Source organism: Equus asinus, chromosome 24, assembly GCF_041296235.1.
Source record: "Equus asinus isolate D_3611 breed Donkey chromosome 24, EquAss-T2T_v2, whole genome shotgun sequence".
Classification (NCBI taxonomy): domain Eukaryota; kingdom Metazoa; phylum Chordata; class Mammalia; order Perissodactyla; family Equidae; genus Equus; species Equus asinus.
The window spans coordinates 43,756,417-43,773,455 of NC_091813.1; the positions used below are offsets into that span (position 1 = coordinate 43,756,417).

The 17,039-nt window shown below is 40.6% G+C and overlaps 1 protein-coding gene across 1 annotated transcript in view; it reads right to left on the reverse strand.

The window, feature by feature from the left end:
- SEC63 (SEC63 homolog, protein translocation regulator) overlaps positions 1–15,936 on the reverse strand; it is a 68,734-nt gene extending 52,798 nt beyond the window's left edge. The window contains exon 1 of the mRNA XM_014868356.3: positions 15,439–15,936. Within this exon, the coding sequence (XP_014723842.1) occupies positions 15,439–15,562 (124 nt within the window). The 5' untranslated portion in view covers positions 15,563–15,936. The remainder of the gene's footprint in view (positions 1–15,438) is intronic.
- Positions 15,937–17,039: the final 1,103 nt, after the last annotated feature.

Genomic DNA, 17,039 nt, shown 5'->3' on the forward strand with positions numbered 1-17,039 from the left:
TAACAGAAAAAGAACTCAAGAATACAATCCCATTTACAATTGCAACAAAGAGAGTAAAATATCTAGGAATAAATTTAACCAAGAAGGTGAAAGATCTATAAAAGGAAAACTATAAGACATTATTGAAAGAAATGGATGAGGACATGAAGAAATGGAAAGATATTCCATGCACATGGATCAGAAGAATAAATACAGTTAAAATATCCACACTACCTAAAGCAATCTACAGATTCAATGCAATCCCAATCAGAATCCCAATGACATTCTTCACAGAAATAGAACAAAGAATCCTAAAATTCACATGGGGCAACAAAAGACCTCGAACTGCTAAAGCAATCCTAAAAAAAAAGAACAACGCTGGAGGCATCACAATCCCTGACTTCAAAACATACTACAAAGCTATAGTAATCAAAACGGCATGGTACTGGTATAAAAACAGGCACACGGATCAACGGAACAGAACTGAAAGCCTAGAAATAAAACCACACATGTACTGACAGCTAATCTTTGGCAAAGGAGCTAAGAATGCACAATGGAGAAAGGAAAGTCTCTTCAATAAACGGTGTTGGGAAAACTGGACAGCCACATGCAAAAGAATGAAAGCAGACCATTATCTTTCACCAAACAAAAAAATTAACTCAAAATGGATTAAAGACTTGAAGGTAAGATGTGAAACCATAAAACTCCTAGAAGAAAACATAGGCAATACACTCTCTGACATCAATCTTAGAAGGATCTTTTCAAATACCGTGTCTACTCAGTCATAGGAAACAAAAGAAAAAAAACAAATGGGAGTTCATCAGACTAAAAAGCTTTCTGCAAGGCAAAGGAAACCAGGAACAAAATGAAAAGACAACCACCAACTGAGAGAAAATATTTGCAAATCATATATCCAACAAGGGGTTAATCTCCAAAATATATAAAGAACTCATACAACTCAACAACGACAACAAAAAACTGATCAAAAAATGGACAGGGGATATGAACAGACATTTTTCCAAAGAAGACATACAGATGGCCAACAGGCACACGAAAAGATGTTCATATCACTAACCATGAGAGAAATGCAAATCAAAACTACAATGAAATATCACCTTACACTAGTCAGAATGGCTATAATTACCAAGACAAGAAACAACAAACGCTGGAGAGAACATGGAGACAAGGGAACCCTCCTACACTGCTGGGGGGAATGCAAACTGGTGCAGCCACTATGGAAAAGACTATAGAGATTTCTCAAAAAATTAAAAATAGAAATACCACATGACCCAGCTATCCCACTACTGGGTACTTATCCAAAGAACTTGAAATCAACAATTCAAAGAAATTTACGCATCCCTATGTTTAGTGCAGCATTATTCACAACAACCAAGAAGTGGAGGCAACCCAAGTGCCCACTGACTGATCATATGATATATGGTGACTGACAAATAATAAAGAACTGAAATTTCACAACATTATAAACTATTATGGACCTCAACTAAAACCAAATACACACACACACACACACACACACACACACACACACACCCCCCACCTACAGGATGATCAAAATACCTAATGTTATATAATGCTACACTGTGGCTTGGAATAAAATTTCCAATGATGGTATCATATTCAGAACCCAAAAGTGCTACATCCCAAACATATGCAAATGAAATGTACATATTCTGAAACACTGTTAGATGACAAAAAATAGCTCTGGTGACCACAAAGACACTGAGGTTGAATACATGAGGAATGTGAAAATAACTGTTTGCTGAAATGTAGGGGGATAAAACTTTATTTTTAAAGTACTATACTTTATAGGATGTGATTTTTAAATATGTAACTAAAATTTATAAATTAAACACTTTAAGGAGATATGATTTCATCCTTAAAAGGATATATATTCAAGCCGGCTAAAAAAATTTTTTCCACATCATTAAGAAACAGGAGACTATTAAGTCAGATCTTGTTATTTCTCTGCTTAAAAATCTTCAATAACTTCCCATTGCACCTAAAACAAAATCCAAGCTTCTGACGCTGGCTTATAGACATGATCTACTCTCCAGCTCCCTCTCTGACTTTATCCCAGATTATCCTCCTCACCTGCCACCTCCTGCCACTTTGTTCTTCTCTCTTCCTGGAATATGCCCAACTCCTCCTTGTCTTAAAGAACTGTTGCCCCAGCCTGAAACAGGCTTTTCCCACGCAGTTCAGATCTTTGAATGGCTGTCCCTTTTGTCACTCAGCTTGAAGAAACATTCTCAGGAAGACATTCTCTGAATACTCTACTTCTCTATACAGTATTTATCACTATCTGATATTTTTTGTTATTTATATGTAATATGTCAATCATCTCCCCCACATTAGGATATAACCTTCAAGAGAAGTGGGATCCCATCTATATTTTTCACCCCCATATTCCACTGCCTGACACAATGCCTGGCAAATAGCAGGTGCTTAATAAGTATCTGTTGAATGTATGAATTATCTCATTTAGACTTCTAACCACCCAGGGAGTATGTATGTATATATGTATTAGTAAACTTAAAAAAACAAAAACAAACAAACAAAAAACATGAAGCTCAGAAAGGTTAAGTAACTAGCCCAAAATTACAGATGGTACCAATGGAATAGCAAATAATCATTAAAGAACAGAGATGGGACTTGTGCCCAGGTGTAAATTCACAGGCCTATGCACTTATTCACTTTAACTGCCTTCCCCTAAAAAGAATAACTAGATCGCCTAAACAATTCTCAAAAGCAGCTAAAATATACTGTGTCCCTGTTCTCATTAACTTAACACACCTATCCTGATTATATGTCCAAAGCAGAAAATGTAACATGAAGAAATCCGAGTCAAAAAATTTAAGAACAAGGAGCAGCTAAAAACAAACTGAACAGGTGAGACCTCTAGCGGGCTGGCCCCATGACCGAGTGGTTAAGTTTGCACGCTCCACTTCAGCGGCCCAGGGTTTCGCCGGTTCAGATCCTGGGCAGACATGGCACCGCTCATCAAGCCACGCTGAGGCAGCGTCCCACATAGCAGAACTAGAAGGACCTACAACTAGAATATACAGCTATGTACTGGGGGGCTTTGCGGGGCAGAAGAAGAAAAGAAAAAAGAGACTGGCAACAGATGTTAGCTCAGGGCCAATCTTTAGAATAGATGACATCCGTAACAAAAAGTCTGGTGAAATAGAAGTTTACAGACCAAAAAAAAAGTGCTACAAATCAAACTGCTGCAAGGACTTCAATACTGAAGAGTGTGGGACAAGGCAAAACAACACATAAATTTTGGAGAAAAAGTGGCAAGACAGTTTTTTTTTGTTTTAGTTTCATTTGCTATAGAAGTGTCCAGGTCCAAAAGAAAAGCAAACATCCATCCTTCATATCTGTAGGACACAGGAATTTTTTATGAGCCATCTGTCTCTAAGCCAGAAGGTATTACTAAGGCAAGAAGGGGATTCTCAATGGTAAAATGATTCATTTCAAGTTGCATTTCTCAAACTAGAGGTGCAAGATAGTGCAGGATTCTAAACAAATTATAGTATGCTCCAAGTGAGTTGGAGAAAGATGCTCCTTAGCATAGTCTCAAATATGACCTAAAATCCTATCAAAGGGTCCTTTTTACCCTGCCATCTCATCTGCCAATAACACATCTACCCTGTTAGCTACTTCACTCTTCATCCAATCCTCTACCATTACCTCTCTCTTGTTTTTCTTTTCACCTTAAGCTTATAGTGATAATCCACAGCCCAGGTCAAAGGGTAATTACCTCTAAAAGAGACAAAACAAGACAAAAATAGAAAAACTCAAGTACTGTTAAAGAAATGCTAGCTTGCTAGCTTTTAAAAAGAAAAGACAACTTAAAACACCTTCAAGGATGTATGTCCCACTGGGACCTTAAACACTACATACCCCAAAGTAAAAAAAGTTCAGGGAACTGAAAAGGCCTCTAGAGATAAGAGGTACATAGAATGTCTTGCTCAAGATAACAGCCAATCTAGCCAGAGACTGTTTAAATTAGTTTTTAGACGTTAATACAAATCCGTACAGAAAACTCAGCTTATAGATAAAGCAGAAAGAAGAAAACATTCACCATTCCAACAACCAGATGATAATCACTAATAGCAATTTAATGTTTCCTTTTTAGTCCTCTTTAGGAGAGTATTTGGGAAAGGGGAAGGAAGAAAGGGGACTTGGCAAGGTTGAAGGTACATACTTAGGGGAGAGATCTTTGTGAACAAGGAAGCTTCAGCAACTAACTTCTAGGGGCAATGAGTTTCCCTCAATTAGAGGGCTGTGGGACTGCCTCAGTCACAGCCCTCAAGGACACTTCCACCATACTGATGACACCTACTACTTTTCCCCAATGCAGCAGTTGCCCAAGTGATAGAGTTTCTCAGAGAGCAGGAGAAGGAACAGGACATACAAAAGTTAATTTAAGGTAGCACTCTATCATGTACCATTTACAAATTGAGATACAAACACAAAAAGCTTAAGTTTGTGTTAAGATCACATTACCTGTAGTTTTTAATTTTTTAATCTCTAAACATCTCCCATGCTTGGAAATTCATTAAAAACATCACTTAATTACTACTAATAACCAAATGAATAAGGACACCATAATATACCTACCATCCTACAATTAGACATAAATTGTTTTGAATTTTTTGGTGTTCTGAGACTCAATTTGCAACATGGAGGGGAAGGGTCCCCCCACACTCACTTCCAAGAAGCAATTCTCAGAACACCAGCTGGCTGTCAGAGAATTCAACTCAATTCTGACACTGTCTACCAGAGACGGCATAAAACTCCACAGGTTGAGAGCTCAGTTCGACAAAACTGTACTGCCACGCCACTTCAGATGTCAGTCGAAAGCCCAGGTTATCACCTGTGCTTCTGACCAACCACCTACAGACTGGGGGTTCCACTGACCCCCTCTTTTGATTAATTTGCTAGAGTGGCACAGACAACTGAGAAACATTTTACTTACTGGATTACCAGTTTATTATAAAAAGATGTAACTCAGAAGAGCCAAATGGAAGAGACGTGTAAGGCAAGGTATAGAGAAAGGGCAAGGAACTTCCATGTCCTCTCTGGGCACGCCACTCTCCCCAAATCGCCACGTCTTCACTAATCCAGAAGCTCTCCAAAGTGTCCCTCTGGGGTTTTATGGAGGCTTCATTACATAGGCGTGATTGATTAACTCAATGGCCACTGGCAAATGAACTCAATCTCTAGCCCCTCTCTGAAAGTTCCAACCCTCTAATCACATGGTTCGTTCTCCAGGCAACAGGCCCCAATCCTGACGTTTTTGACTCCCAAAAGTCATCTCACTCACATAACAAAAGACATCTTTATGACTTTGAACACTTAGGAAATTCCAAGGGTTTGGGGAGGTGTGAGCCAGGAACTGTAGAGGAAGACCATATGAATGACTAAATATATACTTATAAATCACAATATCACAGTATCTTTCTTTGGTCTTGTAAGTATTTAGAACTATATCCTTACACCAGAGTCCCAGAAATGGAATTGCTACATTTAAAATTTTTAACATTTTTATAGCTCCTTTCTAAAAAAGGAAATAGGACTATAAATTCTTTTCAGCAGTTTGCATGAATGGCACCACCATTCTTCAACAGCCAGTATTAGAGGCATCACTGAAAAGATGGCATTTGAGCAAGGACATAAAGGAGATGAGGGCGGTAGAAGTGTGGCTACTATCTAAAGTAAAAGCCTCAGCAAACAGAGCAGCAACAGTAAAGGTCTGAAGGAAGGAGCGTGCCTCGTGTGCTCTAAGAACAGCAGATAGGCTAGTGTGGCTAGAATGGAAATAGCAAGAGGAAGGGTACTAATAAGATCAAAGAGATCATGAAGGTCTTTACAGAACACTCTCAAGACTTGAGCTCCTATTGTGATTGAGAGAGGAGAGCCTTAAAAGGTTCTGAGCAGAAGAGTGACAACTGCTGGCTTCTCATCTAAGAGGATCACTCTGGTACTATTTTGAAAATAGACTGCAAACAGCAAGAGTAGAAACAAAGACTAGTTAAGAGGCTAATGACAACCAGGCAATAAACCAGGATGGTAGTGATGGTGGAGTAATGAGAAATGGTCAGACGGGATATAATTTGAAGGTAGAGCCAACAGGACATGCTAACAGTCTGGAAGTAGAGTAGGAGATAAAGAATTGAGTAGAGAATAACCCCAAGACTTCTTGCCTGAACGGCTGAAGAGGCCACTGTGATTAACTGAGACGGAGAAGACTGCGGGTCAAGATGTTGAAGAGAGGTGAGACAGAAATCACACCAGTTTTGTGTATGTTAAGATTCTACAGATATCCAAATGGAAACGTGGACTGGGCACTTATATATACACAAGTCTGGAGTTCAAAAAAGAGTTCTAGACTGGAAATATAAATTTGGGAATCCTCATCATATAGATGACATTTACAGCCATGAGATAGGATGAGACTACACCAAAGGAGTAAGCGCAGATGGAAAAGAAGTCAAGGACTGAGCTTTGAGGAATTCTAACATTCTGATGTCCTCACTGCTACAGCATGCTCATAAGGATAACTTACTGAATATCCTATAAAAATAGCTTCTACCCATACACCTAGAGCCAACTGATTTTTAACAAGGGTGCCAAGTCCATTCAATGGAGAAAGAACAGTCTCTTCAACAAATAGTGCTGGGACTACTGGATTTCCACGTGGAAAAGAATGAAGTTGGAGTTCTACCTCACATCACATACAAAAATTAACCCAAAATAAATCAGACCTAAATATAAGAGCTAAAAACATAATTCTCTTAAGAGAAAACAAGGGGGTAAATTTTCATGTCCATGGATTTGCCAATGGATTCTTAGATATGACAACAAAACACAGCAATAAGAGAAAAAACAGTTCAACTGGACTTCAAAATTAAAAACTTTTGTGCATCGAAGGATATAATCAAGAAAGTGAAAACACAATCTACAGAATGGGAGAAAATATCTGCAAACCACATATCTAATTAGGGATTCACATCTAGAATATATGAAGAACTCCTACAACTCAACAAGAAAAAGATAAACAACCCAATTTAAAAATGGGCAAAGGATTTGAATGCACATTTCTCCAAAGATATACAAAAGGTCAATAAGCACATGAAAGATGCTGAACATTATTAGCCATCAGAAACATGCAAATCAAAACCATAATGAAACACCACTTCACACCTACTATGATGGCTATAATTTTTTAAAAACTGAAAATAAGTGTTGAAGAGGATGTGCAGAAACTGGAACCCACATACATTGCTGGTAGGAATGTAAAATGGTGCCGCCACTATAAAAAAGTCTGGCAGTTCCTCAAAAAGCTAAACACAGAACTACCATATGACCCAGCAATTCCAGTCCTAGGAATACAACCAAAAGAACTGAAAATGAGGACTCAGATATTGTATGCCAGTGTTCCTTGCAGCATTATACACAATAGACTAATGGTGGAAACAACCCAACTGTGCATCAACAGATGAACAGCTAAAAATGTGGTACACATCCCTACAATGGAATATTATTCACCCATTCGTAAAGAAGGAAGTTCTGATACATGGTGCTACAACATGGATGAATCTTGAAAACATTACGCTAAATGAAATAAGCTAGACACAAAAGGGCAATTACTATATGACTCCACTTATATGAAATAGCTAGAATAGGCAAATTTAGAGACCAAAAGTAGATAAGAGTTTACCAGGGGCTGGAGGAAAGGGAGAAAGGGGAGTTACTGCTCAACAGCTGGAGTTTGTTTAGGGTAAAGAAAAATTTTGGAAAAAGGTAGTGGTGATGGTTGCACAACACTGTGAATGTAATTAATGCTACTGAATTGTACATTTAAAATGGCTAAAACTACAAATTCTTTAAAAAAAGGAAAAGATTCTACCTCCGTAGTATCTCAAGTGTGTCTCTTAGCTTCCTAATGCCACCATCACTGTTCAGATCCACAGTATTTCCTGTCTGCTGCTTAATCTCTGTTCCTTCTCATTCTTTGAGATGTTATTACACTAACTTGCATATAGTACAGTTGCTAAAATATCCAAAAATGACATACAGTCAACCAAATCATATAAAAACTCTTCAGCTGGGCATACATGTTCTCCATATGACTTAAATAAACTTTTCTGGCCTTTTCTCACATTTTTTCAGTCTCTGAAGTCTGCTACAACTGATCTGATCTGCACTTTGAACACATCCCATGCTTTCCAGCCACTATACTTCTGCTCATGGGATTTCTTTCCACCACCCTCACCCACCACTCCACCCATTAAATCTTTCTCATCCTTTAACAATCCAGTCAAAATCGACCTACTCTGAAGAGACTTCCCTGACTCCTAGCCCTCCACTGTCATCCACAACTACATGCAAATACTTTATCCAGCTAACTTCCACAGCACTTGTTTTCACTTCTCTTATATTTCCTTTGTTGGCCTCTAGATAGAATAATTCGTGTATGGGTCTAATCCTAATCCTCCCACCCCACCCAGATTACAAACTCCACTATATTTACACTGCATTCATCTTTGTATTGTCTGCTGCTCCTAGTACAGGCAAACAATGAATGTGCTCAATCAATAACTAACATTTAACTAAACAGGCAAAAATCTAAACCCAGAAAGATTTGGAGTCTACATGAGAAAATTCCTTCATACACACTGACACAAACACAATTCCAAAGTATAAGTAACATCTTTTTAAGAGAATGAACAACACCTTTCAAAGAAACAATGTGATGGTGAGATGGTGTAACAACATTTCTCATCAAAAGTCTGGTAATAGGAAACATTTTTTTAAAAGGAAGTCTGAGTACAATATGGATACGTTATTTGTTTTGACCTTCTTTACGTCTGAATAAAAGTATAAGGAAGGGAACAAACATCTGAGAAAATGAAAATAACCCTGTCTTTGTTTTTCAGGTTCTCCAGATCAAGCAAGTATGCAACATGACCTTTAAAAACAATTGTACATAAGGCATTTACTAATCCAAGCTTGTTGTCGCATTCATAAAGCCCACATGCCGTACTATAATTCATACTGCCAAGTTCCCAGCTGGTAGCTGCTTCTGTGCAGGACTTAAGTGTGTATATGCTACATGTCTGATACCTTCTTGTCAGGATAGAACACAGAAGAAATGACTATTTTTTTTTTAATCTTTTGTTTTTAAATATTGGCACCTGAGCTAACAACTGTGCCAATCTTTTTTTTTTTTTTTTCTGCAAATCCTCCCAGTACATAGTTGTATATTTTAGTTGTGGGTCCTTCTAGTTGTGCTATGTGGAATGCTGCCTCAACGTGGCCTGATGAGCAGTGCCATGTCCGCACCCAGGATCGGAACCAGTGGAACCCTGGGTCGCCGAAGCAGAGCATGTGAAGAACTTAACCACTCGGCCACGGGGCAGGGCCCGGAAATGACTATTTTAAAACGACTCAAATTTCTCAGACATCTAATATCCCTTCAAGATCTAAAGTCTTAGGAAGACTATATGCTCTAAATTAATTATGAACATTCATAAAATATACTCCTTTGAACACAAAACTGATACTACCCAGTTCTTTAAAAAAAAATCCACTCAACAAGAGACTGAGATAATCAACTCTACTATAATTAGAAATCAGCTAGATAAATTAAATCAATAGATAAGGACAACATTTCATTTTAAATAAAAATGTTCATCTCCATCTTTTCCCTGCACTCAATTCCAAAACTGATAAAAGTTAATAGGTTATTATTAGGCCAATCACCAAACAGCTTTTAAGAGGGAGAGAAATAAGTAAAGACAGAAATGAGTGAAAATTCAAAATTTGCACTCCCCTCTCTCATTCCCTCCACAGTACTTATATTCCATAAATAGCCCAAGCTATCTTAGAATCTCTTTCTCATCTGCCCATTCCCTTACATTCTGACATCTTAATGGACTAAGAAGCCTCTGAAATGTACTCCTTCTCATCTAGTTTTCCCCCACCCAGCCTGATATCACCACCTCTCACCTCACCCTCTTTCACCAAACCATTCTCCACACAATGCTCCACAAAAGCAAAACTGAGCATGTTATTACCCTACTTAAAAACCTCCATTGTTTACCCAGTAACTTACAGGGTAAGGTATAAACTTCCTAAAATAACTGATTTGCTCCTAAGTGCCAATCATCTTAAATCTTGCCATTTACTGAACATCTCCACGCTTTTGCATATGCTTTCCCCTACATCTGGAATGCACTTCTCCCACTTACCTTTTAAGACGTATCTCAAATCACCTCCTCTTACATGAAACACCCAAATCCCAAAACAGAATTATTCACTCCTTCCTCTGTGCTCAAACAGCACTTTCCACTTGCCACTTTAACACTCAGTATAATGTTATATTAATTACAGGAGGCAGCACAGAATAGTGGCTAACAGAAGCTCTGGCATAATACAGATTTGGATCCAACACCCCATCTTCCACCTAGTATGGACATGGCTTTAGGCAAGTTGGTTACCTCCTCCAGGGCTGTTTTCTCATTAATAAAACTGGGATAATACACAAGTCTAGCTCAAAGTGCTAACAGGCATTCAGCACTATCCACCTTGAGGCTAGTAAACTTTCAATGAATGGCAGAAAGCTGGGATGTTAACATCACAATTACCTGTCTCAGACTGGAGAGGGATGTGGGGCCTTCCCCCACAAGAGGAGGGACTACATCTAAAGTCATCCCTACTGGGGAAAAAAGGGCTGCACACACCAAAATGTTGAGTCACCTGTGGGTGATTTGGGTGACGGAACTACAAGCAATTTTTGTTCTGTTTCTTTCTGCTTTTCTCCTTGGGTATGCGCAACTTACTAAGAAAAAAGTTATATGCACTTAAAAATCTCACCCATCACCTAAAAGCAGCATCTAGCACAAAGTTAACACTATAAATATTTGCTAAATGAAATGAAGGAACTGCTACAGTAGGTTTAGTTCTTCAAGAATGTTTACATGCACTTAGTGTTTTGCTTCTCATAATCACTTCTTGGGTACATACAGCAGGTTATACTTACCCCTAGAAAATGAGGCTGAGAGTTTAGAAATAAGTAAATAGGGACTAGGTTGGAACTTCAAAACTTCTAACTTTTCAAATTCAGAGTTTTCTTTCTACACTAAGCACTAAAAGTGGACTCCCACTAACATTCCCAAGTCAGAAAGCTGAATCATTTGTACACTGTTTGAGAGGGAGCAAGCAAAGAACAAAGAAATATAACTTTTTTTAAAAGTTTCATTAATCCTTTCAAATAATGGGGGCGGGAATCACTCAGACGATTTTTTTTGAGTTAAGTACTCAAACTTAACTACTAAATCAAATTGTTCCAGAAAGCCTACATAACCAGCAAAACTGGTAGAAGCTAACAGCCCCACTACGTGCCAGACACTGTTCTAAACACTTTACATATATTTGTTTAATCCTCACTTTAATTCTATGAAACAGGTAACTACCGTCTCTACTTACAGATGAGTAAACTAAAACACACAGAAGCTAAATAATTTTCCCTAAGATTACAGAGTTAGTAGGCAGCAGATCCAGACTTCAAAACCAGGCAGTTTTGGAAAAGTAAGATCAAGGAGTAAGGTCAAGTAAGTTTTGAAAAAGTAAGGTCAAGGAGTCAAAAGACAAACAAAAACTTGGAAAAAGTACTACTATATTTTATCTCAAATCAAAGGATCTATAATCCTTAACCTATGGGAAGAATAAAAGCATGCTTTTGATTTGAAATTCTAGTAATTACAAACAGTTATTTTCTTTCATCAAATATCACTGTAAATCCGTACTATTTAAGTTGCTTTAACAAAAATATTCGGTTTTCAACTACAAGAACTTTACAGCACTATTCTACAGTAAGTGCTTCTTAGTTTCGTAAAACAAAAAGGCTAAGACATTAGAGGGTTGTTCTTTGTTTTTTTTTAGCAAAGAGCACATATCACAATACACCACCTCCTAAAATGAAAACTCCAGCAAAGACCACTACTAAGAAGTTCTCCTCTTAGTAGCACTTCTCAAACCTAGCTACAACTTACAATCACATAGGGACCTTTTAAAAAACCAATACACAAGCACCCACTCCAGACCAATTAAATCAGAATATCTGGGGACAGGTCTAAGTGTTTTTAAAAGCTCCCCAAGTGATTCTAATGTGTAGCCAGGATTGAGAATCACTATTCCAAGAAAATCTAAATCCTCCATGTTATTACCTCATACAGAGCTTTTGTCCATAATGGTCTGAAAAAGTAGTCAGTCATCTTATTCAGCCAATTTGCAAACCACCAAGAGAGTAAGGGTTAAGATAAAGAGGACCCCTCAACTACTAAAAGGGGTATTAATTATAAGCGCATTTAGCCCAATAGATTAGACAAAAATCAAGGCAAAAGGATTCCACTGATAATGTTTTGGGTAACAAAGAAACTTCAATTAACACGTCAAATTTGCCAACAACCAAGCTATTTGTATCTTTCAAGTTCTAGATTTTACAATCTCTGAAATGGCACTATGCTTTCTGATGGACTCTAGAGCCCAATAATTCCAAAAGAGCAACAATGAAACAACTATCAACCTTGAAACTCAAAGCCCCAAATGTGTCATCTTTTTAAAAAACTAACCATTTCTTAAACTGAAGGTTTACTTAAGGGTGTAAAATTGCTAGCAAAGAAAGTCTTTTCATGCCTTCATACAGAGGATATCCCTGAAAAGTCAACATTTCCATAATAACTCTGAAATTCAAACTCAAGATGCTTATATTTTTGTATTTGGCTACTTATGGTTTCACAAGAAAGCTAAATAAAATAAGCTTCAGAATCAAACGTTAAAATATCCTGCTGTGTTATTCAAAAATACTACTACAGGTCCACATTCTTTGTTCAAATCCCCTGAGGACAAACATACTGCAGAATTTTTCAGATTTTAGAAAGACGGTACAGTGTTTCTACCCTAACAGGCCCTCGAGGGTCTAAAACAGCACCAATAATCAAATAAATTAACATTCCAACAGCAAAATATAACTTTTTTTTAAATGAGATAAGGATTACAAGTAGCCTCCTGTCAGTACAAGTCATCAAACTATTTTGCTGCAAACATCTGAAAAAACTTTCTTTTCCAGAGCCTTGGGTGAACCTCTAATTCACGATTTCTCTTCGATGTTCAAGACGTTGCAAGTGGGCTTCAGAAAAAAGTCACTAGGATAAAAAACATTCTTTTAATACCACTGTAATACTAAAGAAATAACTCAAGTCATTATGGTAGATACACAAAAAGAAAGTCCAAGTGGTGTTTTCATGATGATTAGACTAGCATTTAAGTATCCACCTTAATTTTTATAATGCAATTTTGATCAAGATCAAACAAATACACCAACATGTGCATATTTACTGATTAAGGCAAGTATGAAGCAGAGCGCCAGATGCAGAGAAGGGGCATATCAACACCCAACTTTCTATCTAGCAATCTGGAAACAACAGAGGTCTCCGAAACTAAGCAGACCAGGCTCCACCACACAGGAAAGTTACTAAAGCTCTCTCAACTCCAGTTTCTTCACGCCAGGATGGAGATGATGATAATAGAAGCTACTTCATTGTATTTTTAAGGAGATTAAATAAAGTAACATCTGAAGTCTATGACATAAATAGTCAATATTAATTCCCTCCACTAACTATGTGCTGGCGGGGCTCAAGTATAACTTGCCTATGATATAAGTTAGCAGGCAAATTTTATGACACAAAACCCACCACGAAAACATGACACTATCACATTTAAAAAACGCAGTGTAGATCAAAATGACTAATTTCTGAAATCAAGGCAGCTTCTCAAAACACATTCTAACCAAATCTATCTACTCTCCCAACACCCTTTCATCTTCCACACAACCAAGTGCATGCACGAATGGGTGATAAGTGAAAATAAACTACTTTACTGAAAAGGGCACTCTTTTAACTCGAAATAAAATTACCAGAGTATCCCAAGTTTTGCAGATAAGAGAGGTCATTACGGTATCAAGACTTCATCACTTATATTACAACCACTATCCAAAGAACCCAGACAATTTGAACACACTTAGAAAAAGACACAACAGTCCAAAATCCAATTTTCACTATTTACTGAATGAGAAAAAAAGTCACCATGGGCAGATTTTTGCATCTAATGAATATTTAAACTTGTCAAATGTACAAAAAGATGGAACTCTTTTTACTATTTATCCTAAATTCAATTTAATTCAGTTTCATTATTTTTAACTCAAGAATTGTACAAAGCACTGAGTCAGTCTTACAGCATTAAGTTCTGAACTGATTCAACGCTTCACTGTTCAATAATTTTCCCAAAGTACACTATATAACCTGGACAACCTGGACCTCAACCACACTCGAGAAGATATTTAATCAAGTCAGCATAGCTCTTGTGAAACAGAAAGCTTTCCCTAAACGTTAATACTCAAAACCGAGTAATAGTCACTGTGAACGCTCCCATAAACAACCTACTAGGGCCTTGCAGCTCCACAGCTTTAAGAATATCACCTGCCATATGTCCTAACAGAGTGCAGCCAATGGAATCCAAACATTACCCAAACATAAAACGCCTTGAAAAGAATCTATATTAGTCTGTGTTCTAATCCGACGTTTTTAATGTGAAAAAGACTCAAAACTAAAAGCAAATGGACCTGCTACCTCACAACTAGCTACAAGATGAACTGCCTACAAGATTTAATCCTTCATACTTGCACTTTTTCCGCCATAAACAGGAAACTCCAAAGAAAAGGAAATAGAGAAAAGCCTATTTTTGCTAAGGGGAATAATGGCATTGCCTCCAACCCCCACTGCGTGAGTGAACACATGAAAAAGCACCGGGGGAAGGGACGGGGGAGGGGCGGCTGGTGAGCTCAGTCGGAGTCCTGAACATGCCACCCAGCTCTGACGGTGCCCGAAACATCTGTAACGACAGCTGCAACCGGGAAACGGGGGTGCGGGGGGACGAGGACCGGGGCTTGGAGGCTCAGAGTTGTGCCTGCACGTTCGGCCAACTCTTCTCTCACCTCCCCATTGCCATCCTCCCCATTCCATCCTGCTCCCTCCATAAAGAAAAATACCCAATGAAACCAGGGGCAGAGAAGACAAAGGGGCAGGAGGCGGCTGCAAGGAGCGTCCAGAACAATGGGGAGAGGGTGCGAAGCGAAACTCCCGAGGAGGACAATGAAGGGGGTGGACCAGCGCCCCGAGAGGCACCGAGGGGAACACGGCGAGCCCGGGCCCCGCCAGCGGCGGACGCCGGGACGCGAGGCCCGGCCGTGCAGGCGGTATCACCCGGGACGCGGCGCGCTGGGCTGGGCCGGAGCGCGCGGGAGCGGCGCGGCCCGAAGAGGCCAGCGGGGCCTGCGCGGGTCGGCGGGCAGCTGCTGGCGGGACTCACCGGCATTCTGGTCTCGGGGCCAGAGGTAGTATGTGGCCGGGATCACGATGAGCCCCACGAAGGAGGTGAGGAAGTAGAAGAAGGTGTTCCCGCTGTCATCGTACTGGAACTGCTGCCCCGCCATGGCGCCCCCACCTCCGCCTCCCTCTTCTCACCGCCGCCGCCACGACCCCGCTCCGCGCTCTGGCTCCCAGCGTTCCGACCCCGTGTGGCGTAGCTCCGACGCCGCCGCCGCCTCGCCTCCCCGCCCCCACGCTACTCTCCCCGACACGCCGCCGCCGCCGCCGCCGCTGCCCTCGCCAGCTGTCGCGAGAACAGATAGTTCCCGCCCCGCTCGGTTTTTCCTCCCCCGCCTCTCTCCAACACGCTCGCTAAGGGAGACGTGGCGCGGGCAGCGGTGGATCTCTGCGAGGTCCCGCCCTTAACCCCGCCCCGTACTCCACAGCCCTGCCCCCCGAGCGCCGACAGAGCGGCCTCCAGGGCCCCGCCTCTAGCCCTAGAGTCCCACCCACTTCCTCCTCCGCTTCCTTTCCCAGCCTGCCACTGCGGGTCCTCTGGGTTGGTTTATGGGGTCCCAGGGAAGGCTTCTGGGCCGAGGAGTGGGCGCGGGCTTGCACCTGCCGGTGACTGGGGTTGCAGCCCTTCGGAGCAAAGCTGAGGCTTCCTTCTTGCCTCCCCCTCTTTCCCATACGTACCTCACCTTGTCCTGCCCTCTCGCCTTTTAATTTCCCCGGTTGATAATGTTTCCTTAGGTTCTGGATCCGTTCCTCCAGCCCCCACATTTTGGAAACAAGGGTCATTCAGAACAGGCCGGCGCAGGAGGGGAGGATGGTGAGGGGTTTTGTTGTACGGTCTTTTTGCAGAGTATGTTGCCTATTAAAAGACTGCTAACTAGACTGCGCCCATTTTGCAGATGGAGATTCCCCAAGCCAGAAGAGATGGTGACCTACCCAACCCAGAGCTAATGTTTATAACCACCAGTTCACCACTATTTTCTTCGGCCAGGCAGTAGGCTAAGACCTTTATTGCTTTATACCATTTAATCGTCAGTAAACCCCTTGGTAAGAAAATTGAGGCTCAGCGAGATTGCCTAAAGTCATGCACAGTAAGAGAAGGTCTGGGGATTCAAACCCAGATCACCCTCATGCCACAAAACCAGTGCCCTTGACCACCACCTGGTCGAGCACCTTAACACTTCACTGAGAGCGGCTAGCACTCCCCGCAGGATGTGGACAGGAATCTGCCCTTCCAGAAGGCACGGCTTGGGGAGCAGTCGCTCTGGGGAGCTTCCCCTTTCGTTCGCTGTGAGATCACGGAGGCCCGTGTCAGCTGAGCTGGGAGCGGACAGGGCTGGTGACCTAATGTGGGAATGACCCGGGGCAGCCCTGGCTGGGGCCTGTCCCAGCGTCTAAAGAAAGGCCCACCTGACCCACCTCACAGAGTGGTTGTGAGGATTAAAGTGAATTACAGTGAAGTTGCTTTTCAAAGGAAAAACTATGTAATAAGCAAATACTGTAACAGCTAGATCTTAAGTTAACATGAGGGAAGCCATCTTAGGGAAAAGAAGCAATATTGTAACTATGACCCTGACTCACTTGTTT